At 33.3% G+C, this 17,176-nt stretch overlaps 1 protein-coding gene across 4 annotated transcripts in view; it reads left to right on the forward strand.

Moving 5' to 3' along the window:
* Nucleotides 1–15,668, forward strand: part of GNAT3 (G protein subunit alpha transducin 3) — an 80,477-nt gene extending 64,809 nt beyond the window's left edge. For all 4 annotated transcript variants that reach the window (XM_081284179.1, XM_081284181.1, XM_081284180.1 and 1 more), the window contains 4 exons: nucleotides 255–383; nucleotides 10,913–11,042; nucleotides 11,233–11,386; nucleotides 14,721–15,668. In XM_081284179.1, the coding sequence (XP_081140305.1) occupies nucleotides 255–383; nucleotides 10,913–11,042; nucleotides 11,233–11,386; nucleotides 14,721–14,911 (604 nt within the window). In that variant the 3' untranslated portion in view covers nucleotides 14,912–15,668. The remainder of the gene's footprint in view (nucleotides 1–254; nucleotides 384–10,912; nucleotides 11,043–11,232; nucleotides 11,387–14,720) is intronic.
* The last annotated feature ends 1,508 nt before the right edge of the window (nucleotides 15,669–17,176 follow it).

Here is a 17,176-nt window from a genome sequence, read left to right on the forward strand (position 1 = left end):
TACATGCATATATATTTGAATATATATATTTCAAACCCTGTAAAGAAAAATTTTCTTTTATACTCCTATTTGCATACGAGCAAATTTATCAGGTAAGCCTCTTAAAATACAGGCTAAGGCGGTATTTATTAGGTTTCCTTTAGAAGAGGCCCCATGGGGGCAGTTGTGTGCCATACTCAATGCTCTGCAGCTTCTGGTATTCTCCAGTACAAAGTTAAATGTATATAAATGCTGTCTCCCTTTGTTTTTATTAGCTACCTTAATGATTTAGATAGAATTACTGCTCCTGGGTATGTGCCAAATGAGCAAGATGTTCTGCATTCACGAGTGAAAACTACTGGCATCATTGAAACTCAATTCTCCTTTAAAGACCTGAACTTCAGGTATGATCAAATATCTTTTCTAAGTGTGGACAGGTGTGTGTATCAGGTTAGATCTTCATGAAGAAAATCTCTAACTCACAGTCAGGTGCATTGAATCCTTGGGTGTGCTCACTAGGCCTGATAACTTTCAGTAACAGGACTCTTTATTCCTGTGATCTTTCACCCCAGCCTCATCGCAAGCCTAGTGTCCCCAACCCAGTCTAAAGTGCTTCTGTCATAAGCAGGTGAAAGCTAGATTTTATTTTTTCCATATCTGAAATTGATATTTTACTTTGGGTTTATAAAAGGAAATATACTTAGATAACATTTAAGCAACAGGTGCAAGGAATCCTATATCCTTTGCCTTCTTATTTTCCAATTTGCTTGAAATATTTGTATTAAATCTGTTTCCTTGTCTTAAAAATGCAAATAATTAAGACTTATTTGAATATGATGCTGTTTACTACAATTACAAGGTATATTTTATAGCATGTTTTGGGTATGAAAATGAATCACTATTTTTATTGCTGTGGATTACTGAGTTTTTCCTAGCAATTCTACTGCAAAATCACTGACTACATCAGAAATGAAAACCCCCAACATAGCATTAGAAGATATCCCTTGATACTTAACACTTTTATCTTGTGAGCAAAATAGAACATGGATTATGGGCGAGGTAGAACATTAAACATTAACATCAAGTTCTAGCTGTATGTTTTAGTAATGAAAACAAATCAATACAATTAATAAGGTGATTCATGAAAACATTTCTAAAGAGTCAAAAAAACTAGAGAAAAACTGGCATGAATCATTTGTGTCAACCCACTTGTGTCAAAAAGTAAGCAAATGGTAATTAGTATCATAATATTTGACTCAGTGAGATAAGTGTTGTTAATGTTAAGTATGCACAGTAGTTATAAAATCTAATTAGAACAGCTATTTTGTAGATAAAATATTTTCAATTAATGTGAATGAAATCTTTTTGAAATTCACATGAAATGTCAGGCCCACAAACAGTTGATTTTCTGAAAGGTGAGCCAAAGATCATGTAGGGCAGAGGGACCTCACAAATTGAAATCCACATCCTCTCTGGGCAAGTGTAAAAAAAAAGTTTGCGTCAGTCCTGGCTCCACTATTGTGTCATCCCTCTTTGGCAAATACTTTCTTCAGACTGCTGACCTTTGGTCCAGTTTCTGGACTTTTCCTTGGAAAACCCGAGTCCAATTTATTCTCCCTTCTGCTATCTTAACGCTGACTGAGTATTTTCAATGCACTCTGTTTTCTGTCTTATTCATCTTTCTCTTCTCCAAATTCCTAACTAAAACTAGTACATTAGACTGTGTGTGGGCCCTGAGTCAGTGTGGGCCCTGCGGTCAGTGAGTCCAAAGTTCTAATCCCAGGTTCTTTGATAAACAGCAACAGGAGTTAAGGAAAACTTGCCTATTGGGTTTGTTCTAAAGATTAGATCAAGTGAGTCTTAGCAGAGAGTTATATAACTGGATGTAGCTGATGTTACATAAGTTAATGGGATTTTCTAGGTTCCAGATTATCTGGATGGCAAACCAGTTTTTAGAATTAATGTTATCTATTGAGAGATTATCTAACAGTTAACAAATCTGGTCACTCCCTAACATACTGACCAATTTAGTACCTTCTCATAAATAGTCACTGATAAATTATCTTGTTTTCTTTTCTACCTTTCCAAGCTTTGTGTTTACTGTTCTTTTTACCTAAGGGCAGGACCCCCTGGATTTTGGCAAGGACTATCTCCTTATCCTGAGGATTACAAATCAAATGCCATGTCCTCTTGGGTCCTTAATCATTCTATCTATTTACAATCCCTGCATCTGCCATCATTACATCTAGAAATGTGCTGGCAAACATTTAAGAGCAGGCTTTCTGAGGCAGTGGGTTGAGTTAATGAGGGAAGAAGGGTGGGAAGGGCCCAATTTGTGGCCCTCGAAAATTTCTCTGGAGTAAACATCCCCAGCATAGCCAATTTTAATCTACCAATGTAATGTCACTGAATGTGACTAAATGCAGAGTTGGGGAAAAAAATGTAAATAAACAGCTATTATGAGCTATGCCAGTATTATATATCTCCATTACAATATTGATATGTCATACTATTTTCCTTTTTTTAAAAAAATACCAATATATGAAATTACTTTTTTTTATTATTCATTTTCTCTTTCTGTTTATGTGTCTCCCTCATATACCCTGAGCTCCAGGAGGTCAGGGGCATGTTTGCTGATATCTCTATCTTCCATACTTATCATAGTGACTAGCACAAAGTAATTATATAGTCAATTATTACTGAATGAATAAATGTACTGTATCAATCACTCTATGTATACAATCTCTACACTTTCAAGGAACCAAAGTTGGGCAGTGGTGTCCTTGTGTAGGTAAAGAATTAAGAAATGTTAAAAGGAGGGCAAAGATTTACCCAAGGTTTTACATAGAAGTACAAAGGATCAAGTACAAAGTACGAAAATGCCCATCTTTCTTTCACTGGTGGGTTGTTGGATAAGTTGTGGTGGAAATCACTTTTTTTTTCTGCAGAGTCAATGCTTCTTCCAATGCTATTGGTCATTTACAATTATGTTCTGGGAGAAGGAGGAAAGAGGATGCTTATTAGGGAGATATAAAATAGTTTTTAATGATTATTTTTCTTATGGAATCATTTTAAATTATTTATAAACATTTTTAGTCACAATACTTGATGTATATAAAACGTTTTAAAAAATCTTTTTTAGATATACTTGAAGTAGAGTGTATTTTGACATATTATATATACATGGAGCATAACTTATCTCACAGTTGAATCACCTTTTTTTCACATGCTGAACAAAATTGTCCAAATGTACACAGCCTTGTGTAGTGTAAAATTTTATATTTCAAGATGGGAAGTATAAGAATAATGTACCTTCCAACTTCATTTCAGCAATTGCCCAGGTGTTAAAATATATTACATTAGCATTGATTTGTATTCATATGGTGCAGATCATCCTTATGACTATTTAAAACTAAAGACTTCATTTACATTTTAAATAAGAGAACTTTGAATTTTAAATAGGAATACCAAAATGAAAAATTATCTCTGCCAAAGTAGTGTACAATGTTCATGTATTATCTAATTTAATGGAAATTACCTTAGAATTCTCTTCAAACCAGAGTTCCAACTGTCAAACTGTAATTATTCTTACAGATGTTTAAAGTACTATGTAAGTGGAAAATTCCATGCAAGTACAAGCCCTTCTACTGGTATAGAATAACTCCTTAGAAACAGATCTACTATGGTTTATCAAACAATTATAGAGAAGTCAATTTCTTCCTAAACATCCCATGATTTAAAAACTAGAATTGAAAGTACATTACATAGGAACCAAAGAAAAGAGGTCAGCAACTATGACAATGGAGCTTTAAATTTTGTAAATTTAACATAACTGCTTTCAAGAATATTTGAGTAGATCTGTGATACATGATAAATGGCAGTTTTCCTGAAATATGAAGCTAAGTCATTTTACTGTTTATTTGTGTGGGGCGTGAGTCACTTCAGCTTATTGGTAAGCTTTGTTATTGTCTACTAGATCTCATAGAACATTAACTCGTGCATATTATGTTTGTTTCAGTTATGTTCCTGATTAATATTACCAAAAGAGTATGTGGTGTAATAAGAAGTCTAATTTATTCAAATGACAGAATTTGTTTTAATGACTTTATGGAATCAATTATATAATAATCAGAGAATTATCTAGTGGGCATTTAAAGTTGCAAATACATAGACACACATGCTCTGTACCCACATGGTGAAATAGCATTGACAATTACAGAGACTCTAGTTCCTTTATAGTTGTAAGTGCTTTCAATTCTGTTTTTAATCATGAGGAACTAAGGGGTTCAGAATGACCTCTGAGAACATCTTTGATTTCTATAATTATCTACCCTTCTCTATTTTCAGAAATTGGATAAGGGAAATATTTAATTAAAGTATCTTGCTACAGCTGTGTAATAGTGGCACAGACTCACTGGTTGACCCTCATATGCAGTTGTCTTAGGAAGCTGTCCCAACTCTGATAGAGCCAAACATTTTAAATAAACCCCATTCAACAGAAGAGTTTAAAATAAATTCATACTCAGATTAGATCTTAATTTTATGTGGTCAAGTATACAGAAGAAGATATTAGAAATGTTGATATTTTTTCAAATAGTCATATGCTTATTGGAAGAACAAAGGCATCTAACATAAATTAGTAGTAGAAACATTATTGATTTTTTAGCTATTCTAGATCATGCAATAATTATTCAGGAACTATAAAGGGAAGATTATTTCATAATAATTTATTCTAATATGAAAACTGAATAATCTTTTGTGGTCAGATATTTAGCCAACTGTTTAACATAAACCCTTAAAACTCAACAGGTTTCCTGTTGTCTAAAACAGAACTATAAAAATCAACTGGTTAGTCAACTGTGTAATACAGTCTTACAGCACTAATGGCTTACCCTATATTAATACCATGGATGATTTAACACATAATTAATATACAGTGGTCACTTAAAAGACTGGTCTGTTAATTTTTAGCTATCTCATAATCAGTCATTTAAAAATCTCCTTTTAACATTGAAAGAATCCTAACTTTAAAAATCAGACTTAATAAGTAACTATCCCCCCCAAAAAAAATAAATAAATAAAACAAAAAATGTGCACAAAATTGGCATTGTAAGTTCCATTCAATATTCTTAAAGGTCCAGCTATTTTACGAAGGGAAGTAAGGATATTCAAGCATGTCCATTCTATTCATTAATTAATGAATAGAATTCATTGTATTTCATCAACCTAAACATTCAGGCAGCAAGTATCTATGTTTTTCTTTGATTTTAGTTTTGTTTTTCCACAGAATGATCATAATGGAGTTGTTTTGTCTTTGCTTTTCTATATATATAAATTGGAGAATATCTCTACAGTCAAATATATAAGTGAATATTCCACTTAGAAATCTCCAAATTATTTTAATAGATTGTAATACTTTACATCTCTAAAAAAATAGGCCTAGATTAAAATTTAGAAGAAAAGCTAAGATGAAGCAGAAATTCTTGAAAAATAAATTACTACCATGATATTTAAACAAAGTCTAACTCGTTTTTAGAGCTTGCATGCTTTCCAGGAGGATCAATTCAAAAGCAAAACTCTGGTCCTTGGTCTGAATTGCTAATAAGCATTTCAGTTCAATAATAGCAGATGGCATTAGAGAGATGTTCAATGCTCCCTGGACCTACATCAATCTGTGCAGAAAAAAAAATTCTTTATCAAGTGAGTCATAAATGAGATTATAAACATTTGCTCTCAGACTTTCTGAAGCCATTTTATTAATAACAATAAAGAATGACTAATCTTTGTCCTCCCTTGCTTGAGAAAGATGGAAGCCCATTAAACCTAGAAGCTGCATAATTTGCTGAAAGAACACTGGGTTAAGGGTCATACTGCACAAGTTCCAGCCCTTACTATTTGTGAGTTTGAAAACAAACCATTTCTTTTTCAAATACTCAGTCTCATCACCTTTAATGTGGGTACAGTACTATATTCCCTTCTGACACAAAGGCAAGAAAAAGTAGATATGAATTTTCTTTTGGGGAAGATCACACAATTCCTATAAATCTTTTATACCACAAAGTATTATTCTCACTGTTCTTATTTGTCATATTTGTGTACATTTACCTAGAGAGAAAAACAGCTACCTTTTATGCCTGGTGTTAATGTGTCACTAGTAAGCTGCAAAGAAGTCAAATCTTAAGAGAATGTCTGGAAACACACAGTGAGATTGCTGGGCCCGCTTTCGATTTCATTTTTATCTCAGTTTTCTTACATGTTTCAATTTCGGGGAAAGTCATTCAAGGCTATTATGTTGTGGGAAATATATGTTGTAGGAAATAAATATGTAGGAAGTATATGAAGTTTATTTTTCCAGGTTCTGTGCAATTTATGTGCTTCATAGAATCCATAAATTAGAATTGACTTAACTTGGTAATTCTTATTATTGTTTTTATATATTAGAGACCACCTGACAAACACAAAACAAAATAAAACCATTAACATGAGAAAAATATTCTTTTTCTCTGAAGTAAAACATTTGGTCATCCCCATGCATGGAATTTAAGCAATTATTCAAAATAACTTTGAAAAGAGGATTTTCTCAAACTTTCGAGATTTGAATATGAGTGATTAAAAGAGTATCAATCAAAATAGAGGGAAATGGATAGTTGGGCATAAAATAAGCTGAGAAAAGGAGATTCAAAAATAAATGCTAACAGGGCAGATTCAAGTTCTATTTAGTGGACAAAACTTAATCAAGGTGTCCTAGAATTTAATTCTTATAACACTGACATTCCTACTGTGGAAACTAACCATTGGGGCTCTCCTGGCACAGATATTCCACTCATCCAATCACCTTCATCCTGGTTCCATGATGAATTGGTTTTGCCGTTAGCAAACCCTGCAGAGGGATTAGAATAGAAGTTGAAGATAAACCATGGAGGTTCCTAAAATCTAGTGGATGGGACTAAGAGTGGCGGTTTGAGTTTGAAAAACCCACCATAAATTTAAATCTAGTGATATAGATTGCTTTCACCTCACCAGAATCCACAAGCTAATACATCTTTGTTCAAAGTATCACATTATTGCCAATAAATAAAAATGATACCTAATATAATCAAATAGAGAATATGTAGAAAGCCTGGAATCCAGAAGATCTATACAATGCTCATTAAAATGATGGGAGGAAAAAAAAACTTCTCAGAAGGAAGGAGTTTGACATTTTTGCCCAATGACTTTTTGGCAGCATAGAACTATTCTCTGGGTTGGTAAAAGAAGGGTAAAGTTCAAAGTGAAGATGATGCCAGTCCACTAGTAAGGGAGTGAGAGCTGTGGGGATCTCTGGTCTAAATTAAAAAAAATAATAATAACTTACACAGGATGACAACCATATCTACATAACCTATCATGGTTCCTAGAAAACATTAGCCTCAGCAAATATTAATTGAATGAATAAGTCCTGAGCAAGTTGTGAAACAGCTCATGTGAAAAATAAAAAAAATAATTGTGTTGTAAGTTCACGATGAGGTTTAAATGAGTTAGTTGATACACAATGATTACATGTCTAGCAAATAGTAAACTCTTACTAAGTGAGTTAAATTAAGACCAATGTATTACAATTTGTGACATGGGAATTTGAGGAGTAAAGAGGAGTCAAGATCTGAACTGTTTCCATTTCCCCCATACTTACCCCATAGGTAATTTCAATAAAGGCACAGATTAGTCTCTATTTTTGCAAAATCTCAACAACAACAAAAAATCCCAAAATTGCTTTTATGATTTAATAAAATATTTGAATATATATTTAAATGTCTGAATGTATACATATTACCCTTGCTTCCTTGGAGAATGTTGACTAATTATTAGAAATTAAACTATTGGGTAACCTTCACATAAATACAAACTTAAAGTCAAATTTCACTTCCCCTTCTTAATTTATTTACATGTTTGAAACTGTAGAGGGTTTGATATATGATATTTTTTATAGACACAGATTTTAAATTTCTAATCCACATAACTTTTAACCATTATAATCAATATTATGAGCTTCTACTTAATCTACTACTGATCATGTAATTGGGCTATAAAATAAAAATTCTGGAGACCATGAGAACCTGAAATAAAAGGATTGATTGAAACAACAAATTTCTTAAGTCACAAGCAGCATAGCTGGGTAGCAGCTGAAAAAATGTTCACTGGGTCTAAGAAGCCAACATATTTTATAATGAAAAATTGGGTAAAAGAAGGCATGCATTGATTATACTGAACCTGCACTGACCAGAGATAACAGTGGAGACAATGTGAATTGGGCACAGTTTTAGGTTAGGAAGAGAGTTTGCAAAGGGAAACACCTGTCTCTTGGCTGGTTGGGGCTATAAGTAAATGAGAATGACACCTTGATGATCCTCCTGGAGTTCTGAATCAAAGGTTTCAATATATGCATAGGGAGTTGCCATAGATTTTTGTTTTTATTTTTATTCTTTTTCTCTCTTTTTGATTGACACAAAGCCACTAGCTGAATTGCTTCTCTTATCTCCTCCTCTCCTGTATCCTCTAACCTATAACTAAATTTAGAACATCTCAAGTTTTCCCCCTTTTATCAGTAAATATATACATGTGTGTGAGTATGTATTTTTGGTATTCTATATATCTATTCTCTACTTGGTTTCTATGGGAAATGTGATGTATAATGTATAGTTCTTTTGATTATCTCTAGTAAGTCAGCTGATTGGTATTTATTATCACAAGTAGAGTTATTTTCTTTGAAGATGGTATATCTTAGATGCTTTCCAGTAATTAATAGTTTGGTTTTAACCTGGTACAACATCCCTGTAACTTATTTGTTTGCCCCTGGTCTCTTCTTCAAATTGATCTTCTGTATTCAGTTCAAAGTGATAACACCACACACACAAGGCAAATTTCATACCTAAGACCTCCCACAGTCCCCTACTGATGATGATATAAAATCCAAATTCTCATGTAACATGAAGGTGCAGTTAAACTATTGGTAGCCAAATGTGTCCAGCATACTCCTCTTTCCTCAAATTCTTTCCTCTTGCTGTTTTCTTCTGCTGCCTTTGCATGGAACATTCTTCCCCAGACATCTGATGAGCCTAATCCTTCATCTCCTATTTGGTTTCTCCACATCTGTCACCTTCCATACTCAATGGCCACTCCATTTCTAGTAACAGCCCTACCCTCTCTATCCTGTGGGGATATTTTAAGTTCGTTTCCAAACACAAGAACAACCATCACCATCTCCACAGGATTAGGAACTTCCTGTAGCTAAACCTTTGGTGCCTGACATATAATAAGTGCCCTATAAGTATTTTTTAATGAATGAGTAAATGATAATTATCTCAATGTTTTTACTTTGATCTTTTTCTAAATATATAAACTACTTTTGACCCCCAAACATGATAAATTCTCTCATGCTTTGATGACATGCATGTGTTTTGTGTAAAAATTTCTGCCTCCATTCCATTAACATGGATTCTATTAATTTATTTAGAAGGAATTTATTGCATGTCTATTATGTATCAGGCATGGTGCCAAGGCACTGAAAATAAAGCAGTTTTATATCATAGTAGTTCCTGCCATTGTGGGGCTGCTATTCTATTAGGGAAATGACAGATATCAAATGTGAAAAAATTATTTTACGAAGTTAATTATTGATTATGATGAATATTATAAAGGAAAGAGAGTAAGGCCATATATAGCAAATAGATAGGGGGGTGAAGAGAGATATAATTTGCATGGCCTTTCAGAAAGCAAATCCCTGTGACAGGAAGAAGAGAAAAACCATGCAAAACCTCAAAGACAACAAAAACATAGCCCCGTGATTAGACAGTATTAAGGACAAGAAAGTGAAAGGAAATAGGCTTGGAAAGGAGAGCAGGAACCAGAACAACTGAAGTCAATCATCACAAGTTTGTGATTTGTTCCAAGGGAAAGAAACCCATGGAAAGATTTTAAGTGGAAAACTGGTATGATAAGGAATTTGTTAAATTCCCTAAAATATCAAATTAGATACACTGAAACAAAATTCTGGGTGCTGTGGGAACCAGTTTGAGGGCCATAAGAGTGGAAACAGAGACCAGTTAGACACTTTGAAGGGGTCCTGGTGAGAAATGTTGTTGACTTGCACCAGAAGAGAGGAGTTGGAAAGAAATGGATGAATTAGGTAGTGATTTTGGATATGTAGTATTTGGGGGAAAGGGAGGAATTTAAGGGTAATTACTGTTGCATTTCCCTGTCTATGATGCTGCCTTTTACCAAAATGTAGAAGTACAGGGAAGATAAAATTTTCAAACTCCTTCTGTAAGTTTCATGATCCCTCAAGCTGACTTAACTCTTCCTCAGTGCTGACATGTTCCCATGTATTGAATATTTATTACATAATATTATAACAACTTGCTTACTTTTCCCTCTGTGAGATGGCAAATTCTTTGAATATAGTGACAACTTCTGTTCATATTTGTGTAAGCAGAGGTAGCACAGTGTCTAGTCCATAGGATGCAAATAATTGCTTGTAGGAAGGACTAAGAAATCAGGCAAGAATCATGGCAACAACACTATAGAGGCGCCCTATCTTTCTGCACTTTCTGTTCTTTCTAGAGTATATATATAAAGTTTGGCCAAATCTTCTAAGACTAGTACTTTTTTTTTTCATTAAAACTAAACTGCCTTTAAATTTTCCACTTGCTCAGTGTCGAAATTATTTTACTCTACTCTGTATAGAGATAGAAGACAACAACAAGAAAACAAAAAGAGGAACTTTTACTTTTTTTGCTGTCCTTGAGTTGCAAGTAGACCAAATAAGATACATTTTATAATCCATAAAAATCAAAAGAATACATTTCAAGATTGTAGGAGCATCCATATAACTATGTTAACCTTTTGCAAATTTTGGAAGATCTTTGCAAGATTCATTATTCATTTGATTTTTTTTAAGAATGTTTGATGTAGGTGGACAGAGATCAGAGAGAAAGAAATGGATTCACTGCTTTGAAGGAGTTACATGCATTATATTTTGTGCTGCTCTCAGTGCCTATGACATGGTCCTAGTAGAAGATGAAGAAGTGGTAAGTCTGAAAGGAAAACAAGACCAAGGTAAATTACAAACCCTTTCATTGTTCAATAGTGCTATGGCATTTCCCAACTCAATGAAGGCCTTCCAAGATAAATATCACTTCTAGATCCTTGTTTAGGATGCCCAACTGTCACATTTTGCAAATAATAATTCTACACATTCTTGTCTTTCATACCTAACAGAACAGAATGCATGAAAGTCTTCACTTGTTCAACAGTATCTGTAATCACAAGTACTTTGCAACCACCTCCATTGTCCTCTTTCTCAATAAAAAAGACCTCTTTCAAGAAAAGGTCAACAAGGTGCATCTTAGCATTTGCTTTCCAGAATATACTGGTAATATTTTTTTCCTTTTGTTCCATAGCTATAAGTTGTTATATAGATGTATATTTTCCTGTCTGAATCTTGACATTTAATATTTATGAGGATGAAGCCGATCATTGTAATTTAGTCATGTCTATGATCCAAACTGAAAAGAATCTTACAAATAAAAAGTCATCTTCTCATGAAATTATGGCATTTGCAGGTAAATGGATGGAACTAGTAAATATCATGCTAAGTGAAATAAGCCAATCCCCCAAAATGAAAAGCCTAATGTTTTCATTGATAAGTAGATGCTGATCCATAGTGGGGTGGAGGGATAGGGGAGAATGAAGAAACTTTGGTTTGTATAGAAGGGAGAGGGAGGGGAGGGATTGTAGAGATGAGAAAGAAGGTAGAATGAGACAGACATTATTATCCTATATACATGTATGTTTACACTACTGGAATGACTCTGCACCATGTACAGTCAGAGGAATGAGAAGTTGTGCTCTATTTGTGTACAATATATCAAAATGCATTCTACTGTAAAATAAATAAATAAATGGATTTTATTTATTTTTTTTAAAGAGAGAGTGAGAGAAGAGAGAGAGAGAGAGAGAGAGAATTTTTTTAATATTTATTATTTTTTAGTTCTCGGCGGACACAACATCTTTGTTGGTATGTGGTTCTGAGGATCGAACCCGGGCCGCACTCATGCCAGGCGAGCGCGCTACCACTTGAGCCACATCCCCAGCCCAATAAATGGATTTTAAAAGAAACAGATTGTTGGTCAATGAAAAGACCATTTAAGGAGAAAAAAAGTCATCTTTTCCATACTATTTAAAATATATATCCACTGAACAAACTGGAAAATTTTAGATGAGAGTCACATTTAGTACATCAATGACACTTCAAACTTTTATCTTCAACATAATGGGAATGCAAATTTTATTTCAGATGGGCATTTTAAACATACATACTAATGAAAACAAGTAATGCTATGTTAGATCGTAGTGACTCTTCAGTGTCTGAATTGTTCCAGGCAAATAGCATCAATGAATTTGAAAATAGTGGCATCTTTGCCTTTTCTGGTTTCTCTAGGTTCCAGAATTCTAGAGTCAATCTTGTTAGTCAGTGACTATAAAGATCAAGTTCCATAAAAGTGTTTTTTTCAAATTCAAATGCAACTTCCTGTTTTGTAAACAGCTGAATGCCTTGTTGATGCCTTGACTGATGGATGATTGATATGGATACATTATTATCTAAAGTCCAAAGTTTAATCAGGGTTCACTCTTTGTGGTGTTCTATGGTCTATGTGTTTTGCCATATGCATACCATATATCTATCTGGGTTAGTAAGCATTCTGTTACTATAGCAAATGTCCGAGTTCAATCAACTTAGGAAAAAAAAATATTTATTTTATTTTATGGTTTTGAGATTTCAATTCTTGGTTGGTTAGCCTGTTGCTTTTGATGAAGCAGTAAATCATGGTGATAATGTGTGGCAGAAGAAGCCTGTTCACCTCATCATGGCTGAGAAGGAAGAAAGGTCCCACAATCCCCTTTGAGGGCACACCTTCACTGACTGGAATGTCCCCCAAAGACCTCAACTCTTAGAATTTCCACCACCTCTCAATTATGCCAAGCTGGGTACAAAGCCTTTAACATAGGCCTCTGGGGGACATTGTTGATCCAAACCAGAACATGATTATCATATTACAACAGTTTTGGTGGCAAAAAATCTCCTGGGTCCCACCTATTTATGCCATCCTTCTGCCCTTCAACTGGTAGAAACCACTGATCTTTTTACTCTTTTATAGTTTCACTTTTTCCAGAATATCATAAACCTCAAGTCACACGGTATGTAGAATTTTTTGACTGGCTTATTTGCCTTAGCAATATGCACGTGAGTTTTCTCCAAGGTTTATTTTATTGACAGAGAGTTCTTTTTTTAAATTCCCAAATAATATTGCAATCCATAAACAAACCACAATTTGCTTATCCTTTCACTTATTAATGAATAATTTGGTTGCTTTCAAGTTTTAGCAATTATGAAAAATTTGTGATAAACATCCATGTGCAGGATTTTATGCGGACATATTTTTAGGAAGCCACATAGAAGCACAATTGCCAGACTGCATGGTAAGACTATAGTTAGCTGTGTGAGAAATTGCCCACTGCCCTCCATAATGACTATACCATTTTGCATTCCCACCAGCAGTGAATGAAGTTTCCTGTGATTATACATGCTCATCAGCTTTGATTCTGCCAGTGTTTGGGATTTTAGCCATGTTTTATGGCTTTATTTTTATATCCTATCTTCATACAAATCTTTATTTTTTCTTCAGGACTGGGGATCAAACCCGGGGCCTTACTCATGCTAGGTATGCACTCTACCACTGAGCTACTCCCCGACCCAGCCATGTTATTTGGTTTTAAAGATTGTCTCTCATAAATTTTTGCTCCCGGTAACAAAGACAGGGAGGACTAAACCTTATTTCCTTGGGAAATTATTATGGTCCTTCCTATGTCAAGTCTTCTCAAAGCACATTTGGTTTATAAAACCAATTAATATGCCACTTTATGCTGACCTGTATTGTCTGCTAACCTATTTTATTTCTCATTTTCTCAAGTGACCTATGGTATGTCCTAATAGTAAGGTTTCTCGTGCACAGTTTTCCTCATGTTATTGCTCAGTGAAAACATCACTCCAGAGACTTCTTTATAACCTTCCATGTTCTCATCTTGGTTTGATTAGAAACAGCCTATGATCTGGCCTATATCATCTATTCAACTTGATTACTTCAATTCCTCCACAATAGTCATTTGCTTCTTCAGCTCTTAATTCATGTCCTAACTCTACCCTCAAGGCTAGAGGTAAAGGCACTCTCACTTGCACTGTTCAGTTTCATTCATACTTTTCTCTTCTCCCTTCTAAACTCTCTGTCAAGGTCCAACTCAAGTAGGACCTCCTTCTTCAGCCTCATCATCTAACATTTCCATTCACTTTTTTAGTTTGTATTAAAACACATGCACATCCACAGGAACACCAACTCACAGCATTTGATGTATATACAGGTTTGCTTTGCTCACTTGCTTTGTAAATATGTTGGTATTTCTACTGTATTGTGAGCTTTTTCGTACAGATTCTATTTTATCCTCTGGATTTCCCCCTGTGGGAAGCACAGTTACAGCACCAAGTACAAGTTGCACAAATCTCTGGTGATTTACCCTTCCTATTTTAATTTTTCAATACATGGTATATCAAATAGCAGCACGCAAAGTAAAAACCTAATAGGTACTAGTATTATTTACATTTTATCCTTTGTGACATACAATTAATACTTACTTGCTTTTTGTTTAACTAGGGCCAAATACATTTGAAGATGCAGGGAACTACATCAAGAATCAGTTTCTAGACCTGAATTTAAAAAAAGAAGATAAGGAAATTTATTCCCACATGACCTGTGCTACTGATACCCAGAATGTCAAGTTTGTGTTTGATGCAGTTACAGATATAATAATCAAAGAGAATCTGAAAGACTGTGGGCTTTTCTAATCAATCCTTTTTTTACTACTTTTGCTGTGTACTCTTTTCAAGACATATGTGTATAAAAGGTGCTATGTGATTACTTTGAATAGATATTAGCTTATCTAGAAATATAGCTAGAATTATAAAGATAACATTTTTCACGCATAAAAATTGAATGCATCATCACCTATACTTGGTAAGTTTCAATTTCTCTGTAACATAGAGAATAGAAATTCTGATCCACAGGTCTAAAAAATGACATATTTGATGACTATACCAGTACATATTAGTGACACTGAATTTTCTTAGAAATAAACTTCTGAAAATGGCCTATTTTAAAATAGAGTAATAAAAAATGCAGAGTATTTCATATCATTTCCATTGGCCAGATTTTTAAAGGCATTCACTTTTTTTGATAATATAACTGGGCCAATAATACAGAGACTGTTCAAAAATGGTAGAAAGTATTTTGTTGGTTAATTGTACCTCAGTTTAGCAGCTGCAGATGAAGCATTCACTATACATATTCTTGTTGATGGGCAATTATATATGAAAAATAATTAAGTGCAATTATATCTGCTACCTTTTTCCTTAAAAATCACTATTGCCCAATTATGTTTAGACTCGAAAATTTCAATAATGTCTATTTACATAGTTCTGGTTAAGAGAGGGAAAAATATATAATTAAACACACAATGTAAGCTTTGTAGCCTAAAGGTCTTCAGTAGAGTACCTATTCCCCAAATCTTATTACAAAATGGCATGGAACATCTTTACAGTTGATGACCACATGGGGTTTGGGATAACAATACTAAACCACAAGAGAAAATGAAAAAAAAAAGTTCTTAGCCTAGTGTATTTTGAGTTTTGGGAATATGATTAGCAAGTAGGAACAAACAGAAGATATTTAAAAGAAATGCTGACTTTCTCTATTAGTTCTAAATGGTACACTCTAAATAGTATATTGTAACCTAATGGTCAAACTCTACTTTCTCAAAGCTAAATTGGTGTCTTACAAACTAAATTACTTTATTTGTGAAGAAAAAAATGGTGAATTTCTTTTATTTTTAAAAGTGTCTACCATTTATAAACTATACTCAAAACATCTTTCAATATCATTTATCCTACAATTGTAAAAAGTAATATATAAGTTAGACTATTAAGTCAAGCATAAGATTTATAATGTTTCTTTAAAGAGAATTAATTAGATTTTTATAAGGTGAGATTCAGGGAACATAAATTAAGCAATTTGCCAAACTACAGTTCAGGTGAATTTTAATAGCTCTGTCTTTTGATGTAGCTACTTCATTGTTGGGTAACACATTTCCATTCTACACACGTAAGAATGATTATAACTCAATAAATAATTCTGACTAGCATGTCCGTGGATTTAAAAAAAAAAAACATACACACAAAGGAAGTAACATACACAGAGTCAAAGGAAATAACACACACAAATAAAAAATAAACTATTAAAAATAAAATTGAAATTCTTTGGTAGAATATAAATTATTATTAAGGAGCCTAAGCTATCAAGCACAAAAATCCTAGAACAGTCATTTTGATCAGACATTCAATAAAGTTTTCTGGCTAGGAACCAATATCTATACAAGAGCAAGTCATAACTTCCTTAGTAGATATTCCATACTGTGAAATTTTAAATTAATACTACAAATAATATAATCCCATCCATTGTTAATTTGGTCTCCTAACACTCTTTTTAAACCTATTTATCTTTAGTGTGAGAAAAATTTTCCAGAAATGAAAAAGTATATTATTTGAAACATTAATATTATTGCTATTTAGACTTTTAATTCTGATTATCATTATGTTTCTCTTTTAGATAGAAATAGTGGGGTGAAAAATGATTCAACTTTTGCTTTAAAAATACAGAACTCATTTTGATCTGTGTAAAAAGTGACAGTCATCAATATTGTTTATGAATTATTATCATCTAAGGGCTTTTAAAATAACATTAAAGGACAAAATTAAAAATGAAAGTTAATTTAAAAGTTAGATTTCTTCCAATCCTATGGTTGAACTCAAAAAACTTTTCTTGAATGCTAACCAATATATTTTAATTAAGGAGAAATATTTTTTGGTGATGAAAAAATTAAGGTTTATATTATATTATGATTGCATTCTTTAAAATTAAATCTACATTTTGTTTTACTTTTTGAGTTTTTATTATAAGAATTTGGAGTAGATGTACAGTATTTGGGGCTCAGAGGTAGTAACATAATGAAAATATGAGAAGTGTTGCTTTCACCTACAGAAATGCCAACTGAGAGC

The sequence above is a fragment of the Spermophilus citellus genome (assembly GCF_964194105.1).
Source record: "Spermophilus citellus genome assembly, chromosome: 3".
Taxonomy (NCBI): domain Eukaryota; kingdom Metazoa; phylum Chordata; class Mammalia; order Rodentia; family Sciuridae; genus Spermophilus; species Spermophilus citellus.